This window comes from Teleopsis dalmanni, chromosome 2 (assembly GCF_002237135.1).
Source record: "Teleopsis dalmanni isolate 2A chromosome 2, ASM223713v2, whole genome shotgun sequence".
Classification (NCBI taxonomy): Eukaryota; Metazoa; Arthropoda; class Insecta; order Diptera; family Diopsidae; genus Teleopsis; species Teleopsis dalmanni.
The window spans coordinates 65,808,814-65,816,969 of NC_051847.1; the positions used below are offsets into that span (position 1 = coordinate 65,808,814).

General features: G+C 27.6%; 1 protein-coding gene across 1 annotated transcript; it reads right to left on the reverse strand.

The window, feature by feature from the left end:
* Window positions 1-5,899: 5,899 nt before the first annotated feature.
* Window positions 5,900-7,493, reverse strand: LOC119679941 (ATPase ASNA1 homolog). The gene is made up of 6 exons (XM_038092537.1): window positions 7,267-7,493; window positions 7,089-7,206; window positions 6,808-6,989; window positions 6,492-6,750; window positions 6,242-6,418; window positions 5,900-6,178 (listed from the first exon to the last, which is right to left on the reverse strand). The coding sequence occupies exons 1-6, from the start codon at window positions 7,377-7,379 to the stop codon at window positions 6,032-6,034; spliced, it is 996 nt and encodes a 331-aa protein (XP_037948465.1). The 5' UTR covers window positions 7,380-7,493; the 3' UTR covers window positions 5,900-6,031.
* Between the last annotated feature and the right edge of the window lie 663 nt (window positions 7,494-8,156).

Consider the following 8,156-nt stretch of genomic DNA (forward strand, 5'->3'; position numbering starts at 1 on the left):
AATTTATGTGCTATGTTAGTGCTAAAGAAACTAATAGGAAAGAGGTCTAGGGTTAGACGCTCGAATTGTGAAAAATTAAAATTATAAAAAAAAAACAGTAAAGTCTTTAATAAAATTTTTTTTTGTAAAGAAAAGTTCATTAATTACAAGTTTATTTATTATTTTCAGTTGATTTTTTTAGTTTTCATTAGCTTATGAGTTGGGATAGATATTTATGTTAGGTCGCCACCATGCAAAGTATAGTTAGACAGATTGATAGTCATACAATGTGATAGTTTCATTTAATTATATAAGTTAAATCTATCCAGATAGAGAGGAACTAGACATTAAACAGAAATCAGAGATGAAGATGGTAGTGTAGACTGAAGTGAGCCATTAATATCAAGTTGATAATCAAGTTGTATGTCTTTAGTCTATATTTAATCAGAGTTTTTTTTCTGAAAATAGTTTTTAACATTATCATGTTATTATTCACTTAAACTGCATTGAAAACTTGTTTAATAGAAGTCTATGTGTTATGTGAAGTACTTTTCATGAAATGGTTAAAGTTTTCGTGGTCATATAATAACAAATAAAAGAGTAGGATACTAAATTATTTAAAAATTTTAGACTTTATAATAGATAGAGTTTTCTTTACTAACTGGAAGCTTAAAGAAATATGCACACTTTATATACAAAATCTTTTTGTTAGAGTTTTTCGGTTTTCGGAGGTATAGACTTTCTTAACATATTTGATATAAATAATTTTGCTTACATCCCATATTATTTCACTATCATTGCGAGCGGTTAAATTTTAACAGAAATTTTAAGCTTAAACTGTAGTAAAGTACAGACAGTTCAGTGTTAAGAAATACACAGCACTGGCCAAGAATAAGTTACATATGTATATCTCCAGACATATCAAGCGAAAATTTCTTCAGAACTTCTTAGACAAAAATAAGCGACATATATTTTCAAAGATGTCAAGTGAAGGTTTCTTTATGGTAGAACTCTGTTGTTAGACAACCGAAATCTCCAAGAGGATACTGTTTTAAAACGGATTGTGGAAAGACCTTGCTTACATTTCACCTAAGTTTTGTTTCCCAGTTTTTGTTGTAGTTTTTGCAAACTCTTTTTTTAAACTTTTGTTCTATTTGAATTTTATACTGATAGTTTACACTTACACTTTTGCTCATTTTCAATAGAAACCAAACGGTGACCCTTGTTGGTTCCCATGGGCCCAGATTTGTCAATTAATTAAAATTAAAATCTTTTTTTGAGAGAACTGCAGAGAGATATAACAAGTTTCTTTTATGCTCTCCTGTTAATAGCTTCTGCAAATGTCTTTACTGGCTTTACGCATTATCCTGTAAAGACGGACGTCAGAAGATTTTTCGTAATTTTAGTTAGTCTTAAAAGGGTTCCCGTTCTTTTGTGATATATTTTCAGTCAAAGTTGTTATGGTGTGAATTAATTTCTTTAGTAATTAATGTTGAGAATTGTTTGTTTTTTCAGTATTTAATAATCTTTTAATATACTATTTTATTAATAATAGAATATTAATATTCTAAGATATTTATATTCTTCAATTAATATAATTTAAAAATATAAATATTCTTAATATTAATATTAAGAATTATCCCTATTCCTAGATATCTCTAGAAATATATGTCACTTATTCTTGTCCAATGCTGTGTATTTCTTAACCCTGAGAGTTAGGACTGTATTAATATTAATAATATTAGTATTAATATTAATATTAATTATATTAATATTAGATTTTCTTCTTCGGGACCAAAAAAAGAAAATCTAATATTAATATTATAGCAATGACAATTATTTTTTGTTGAGAGAACAACACAAAACAATGTACCAATTATTTAAGAAGAACATCTTATCTTATCAGTCAATCTGGGTCTTAAGTGCACATATATATGTCGTTTATTCTTGTTCAGTGCTGAGAGTGTTCTTTAGATATGAAAATTGATTTTTGTTGATAGAATAACACAAAATAATGCACCAATTATTTAAGAAAAAGTCTTATCTTATCACTCAAGCTAGATCTGAAGTAGACATTCAAAGCTCATTAGTTAATTTAGCTATTAAAAGATTAAATAAAGTATCGACCTATTTGCAAATTATAATAAAAATGAAAAAACCAGACACAACATATCCAACAATCATTCGAATGTGGAACAAGAGCAGCTCATAATTTCAATTATATTCAATTGCTATTATTACGGGTATCAATATTGAGAGGGGCTCAGCCTAATAGGCTTACTTGAAGTTATATGAAAATTTCAATTAAGACATACACATACGTACGTACGTACGTATATTTTAGTGGTCGATAGTAAAACCCAAAAAGTTCAAGTTGCATATTCTTTATTAGGCTTTTAGAATTTAATATCCTCAAGGGCACGGTTACTGTTGGTAGGCATAGTAAAGGACAACTGGAGCAGCAGAAGCAGAAGGTCCTAGCAAACAAACATTTGGTATTCATAGTCCCAAGTGACGGGATGAGTACGTGTGTGTGCAGGACGTTTGGGTGCAGTTATTTTATGAGCTTTTTTGCGTCGTTGAGTGGTGGTCAAAGGAAGGACACCGCAAATGTTGTGGCAAAATGATAAACAGTGAAAAACCAGAAAACTTTTCTAAGTAAATAGAATATGCAGAAAAAAAACTAAAAATTAGTTTCATTATTCGTGACTAACTTTTTTACCCTTAAATATGTTGAATGGACAAACCAAGCCAAGCCAACTCAGAAAGGAGGCAGGCGGTAGGCGACAGGCAGATAAACAATCCATTCATTGTATATCAACTCTGACTCTGATGATGACATATACAGTGACTACGATTATTTGTTTGTTTACATTTTGTTTATATGTTTTTTCTTTTAAGGAATGTATTGTTTTTATTTAGATCAATCAATAGAAGAATTTACCTTTGATTTAATTAATTCCTAGTGCAGTAGATAAATTTCGATTCAATTATTTTTTCTTCAATTTATTTAGTAAATTCACTGTTATTAATTGCTTCGCCTGTAATTTATTTTATTGTTTTTATTTACTCAATTAATTGCTCAGGCGCTTTTTCAGTGATCTTCAATTGCTTTACGATAGTTTTTTTTTCCTTTATATCGCTTTGCACACAAAACACCTGTTATATTTTTTTTATTATCATTAAAAATTGCTTAATTTATCTATTTTTTCCTTTTGTTTTTATACTTCACGCACAAAATTCCGACACAACAAATTTCCGTCTTCACACTCACAAGACTCCCATTATTTTGTACGCGACTGAGAAATAAAATTCATTATTTCCATAACATTTCATTCATGTTGAGTTGTTAAATTCACCACGAATAAAATTTGTACTCAAAGTCAGTGTTGTTAAAGTGATTTTTACATTTTAAAACAGACTTTCATTTTCACCACAGTTAACAGACGTTTTGACAATATCGTAGTACGTTTCATTAACTAATATTCAGTCCATCTATAAATTTAGATATATATCTATTTATAAGTTTTAGAGTTCACAAATTGTAAGTAAATTCAACATCTAATTATATTATGTTAATATTATTATATTATATAATATATTATATTATTATTATTACATTATATTATTATTAATATTAGAGTTCACAAATTGTAGGATAATTTAACAACACATTTATAAGGATTATTATTCACAACGAGTAACATTTTATATGAAATACTGTGTCAGAATAGCAGATAAAAAACTAGTCGAAGTTAGAGATTTACAAAAAGGAAATAAAATATGATATATACTAATACTAAAAATGCAATTTTAAACCCTTAATTAATCATCTATATTAAATGATATCTTTATTTCTAAAACGACTTTCTGTATGCTATAGTCTATAAAAATTTTACTTAAGATATTTAATTATTAAAGAGTTTTATAAATAATAATGTACTACATACTAAAATTTACAGAAAAACAACAAAGCCTGAGGTATGAAATATTCTAATACAAACTATTTTATTTTTAAACCTTTAATTAAGCACTTATATTAAATTATAGCTAGGTATGTTCCTACAACAACCTTAATATATACCAGAGTTATCAGAGATTCTTCTTGAGAGTTATCAGGATAAGAACTAATTAGTAAATATAATTTAAATATTATATAAAATATATTAAAAAACGTTAATAACAAAACCAGAACAAGAAAAAAATTCAAAATTTAATAAAGTAATTACTCAAGATATTTAAATATTGAAGAGCTTTATAAATAATGATATACTATATATTGACGAAAAGTATACGAAATTTACTGAAAAAATTTAAATGCCGACAAAATTTTTAAGTATCAATTTTCAAATACCTTATTCACCAAAGACCACGATTCCTATTTCTAAGGGCTCCCGATTCGATAACGGATTTAAAAAGAATCGTCTATTCTAATCAATTTCTTCCATTACGCTAAATGACGATTTAATAAGGTTTTCAAGATCTCGAGATCTGTGAACGTCCGATTTGGCAACGGATTTCAGTAGTCTTCTCTTTTGAGCAATTTTTTTCTCTATAGTCATGCTGATATAACTTAGCTTTCCAAATATCGATGTCTAAAGTTTGATATTTTTACAAATAGATATGCCATATGTTATTGTCATTTATTTGAATTATATTTGGATATCAGCTAAAATTTAAAGGTTTTAATAGAGATTTACCCAAGTTTTTAATTTGCGAACACCACAAACTTAGAAATAACTGAGTTAATATATATGTTAAAAACTGGTACGAAAAATCATTTATAAAACAAGTAAAAGAATATTTAAACAGAGGAACTTTTTCATCCAAAGCAATTTTAATGCTGGAAAGTGGGTCTTGCTACCTACAATTACTAACACACTTTGATAAGGACATATGCGTCATGCTTTTGTCATCAAATAGCACTGCTCGTATAATACGTGTGAACCACAATCCTATACGTGTTTTTAAAGGTGATTTTCGTAAACGTCTTTTAAAACATCTTTTGTCAAATTCAATAAATAATTTAATAGAGTTGTTAAATGACTACTCTTTAAACGACATTGCTCTATAACTATCAAGTGCTTGGTATTTTATGGATAAACGTCTATTCGGAAAATCTTTTGATAAAATTTGTAATAATGAAGTTTGGTGTTCAGATGACGATCTATCCGTGCAGTTAAGTTCTAATAACTCTTGAATGGACAAATGCTGATATTGAATTTACTGATGCTAATATTGAAGACGATGACAGCAATCACATGAATACTGAAAACCAAGTGACAAGAATTCTGCATTCCCAAGTTATATCAGCGTTTAACACATGTATTAAATATTGACAAAAGCAACATTTCATTTCTGGAGACATTTTACAACTTCTTAGTCTAAGAAAAATTGCATATAATGAACAAAATGAAACAAATCCAGCAAATAACAATTATCATTTTTTTTAAAAACTTGTATAAAAGTTTAAAATATCAAAAATGAATTTGTAAATTATTAATGATTTTCATTAAAAATCAATTTCATTCACAACTATTCATCACATTTTTTTATTTTGGTAATCCGAATTCGAGATTATACTGTAAAAATAAAAGAAAATTTTTTTAATTATAAAAGTTTCTATAAATATAATTGTTGTTATATTTCCTTTTTTATATGCAACATTTTTTATTTATAGAAAGTTTCATTCTATAGAACACCGCTTGCATTCCACTTATTGTTGTTATGTTATGTTTATCTATCTAATGTCTGTTTTATAGAAAACAATAAGATCATTAATAAAGAAATTCCCCTTAATGAGTGTGATTGATGTGTATGTTTGATAAATAAATTTTTTAATTAGTTTAAACAAATATTTAGCCTTTTGTATAAACTGAATAATATACTAAAGGTATTCAAAGATGTTCTGCAACTAATTGCATTTGGTATAATGAATAATTTTATTAAAGTTGTTTTATACTAAAAAATATAGTTTTCGATTCATTTCAAATATTTTTTTTTCCAAATCGACAAAACGATAAAAATCACAATATATGCAAATAAGTTAGTTTTATTTAGGACTGTAAGGAATTATTAAGTTTTCGGAGAATTTCTTTATATTTTCTGCACCTCGGACTTCTTTCTCAAGTAGTGGCAATTTGGTGACATTAAAATCTTCATATAAATCAGCAATTTGGTCTAAATATTTTTCTTGTATCTGAAAATAAAATCATTTTATATATATATAAAAAGGGATATGTAATGTAATATGATAAAGCACCTTATATCTGGAAGAGCACATGCTACATGGTTGTTGATTTTCCTTCATAAATAATAGTTGGTTTACTATAATATTGTGTGTGTCGATGCCACATTTCGTTAGCTCTTGCACAAGCCGTTCCGTTTCGTATAATGAAAGAAATTCCGCAATACATACGCATACGAAAGTCGTTTGGTCCTTTATTTAAGGAAGTAGATAATATGCATTTAATTATCTTTAGAATGTTTAATATACAATATTATATGCTTACCGGATTTCTGAACTGTTCATTGACTTGTTTAATAACTTTCAGCATTTCATCCAATTTATTTGATAAAGAATCTGGATTAAAATCAGTTAAGCCCAACATGCTACCAAACTGCGATATAAGTGGAGCAATTTTCATTTTTAAACGCATTAATTTTCCCAGACCTTTCTCAATGACTTGTGGAAATGATAAGAGACGTAACGTGTGACCTGTGGGAGCAGTGTCAAATATGACAACAGAAAAATTCATAGCCTTTACTAATCTGTAACACAGGATTTAGCTTTACAAGTGCCTTCAATTTAATAAACACTATACTAACTTCATAACTTCTGCATAGCTTACTGCTTCATCAATTCCAGGCAACGCACCTAAAACTTCATGAAATACCCCTTTGCTTACCCGAAAAGCTTCGTTATCACCCTCGAAGTACTCATCCGGTAATTCATTTAGACCAGCATTGGGATCAATTTCCATGGCAAATAGATTGTTGAAGCCATTCACCTACATTAATGGGATACAATTAAATAGTAAATAATAAATTAAATTTACAGAATTAAAATGCAAAGTACAGCACACGTCATTAGTATTTCTTTAACTTACCTTTGTAGGTACTTTCGTAAATTTCTGATCAAAGGCATCTGATATATTATGCGCTGGATCTGTGGATATTATGAGTACCGATTCACGTACTTTGGACATTTGAACCGCTAAACTACAGCTGCAAACAATTATTAATTATTTAGAGCGAATTTGTTTTTGTATGGGTTTTTCGTTATACCTGCAAGTCGTTTTTCCAACACCGCCTTTCCCTCCCACAAATATCCATTTCAAAGATTTCTGGTCGATAACGTTCTTAAGTGACGGTGTTAAAGGTTCAAAATCATTATTCATAATTTTAAGATATATGCTGTCGTTAATAGATTGTATATAAAAGTTTAATAGAAATGTGAAATTATATCGTGTTTCCAAGCTGACTTTTATCTGTCAGTACCTGGGTTGCATTGTTTCATATTAGCAGAACACTAATACTACTATTTTATCTGTGTACGGTGACAATGCAAAAAACCAAACCGTGTTGATCTACGTAATCAAATAGTTTTTATAAAAGATTATTGTGTACAAAAATATTTTTGTTTATAAAAAATAATTCTATAAACATAAAAATTGGGTCTTATCAAAAATTTTAATTTATGTAAATTACGTCAAAACTATGCAGTCAAAATTGGTAGTAAAAACTTTAATGGTTGTATTCACGAAATGTGCCAAGAACAGCTGATTGAATTATGATATGCATTTTTAATAATAATAACAGTAAAATAATATAAATGAATAAATAATATGTTTATTGCATACATTTTTTATCAAAGTATAATTATTTATTGTGCAAAAAATAGCATTTTCTTAGAATTTGAAAAAAATTTTGTTTTGTTTTGTTTTTTTTATTTGTTTATAATTTCTAATTATACTTAAATTACATATAACTTACACACAGTCGGAAACAAATTATGCATGTATGTATATTGGTTAATATGTTTATACTAAAAAAATCTGCCGAAATATCTTTAACAGTAGTTAAACTTATATATACATACATATGTAGATGTTCAGTGCCAAAATCGAGGATAGGTTTAAAGTTCAAAAAACAGTTTTTTTCTTACTAAAAGCTAG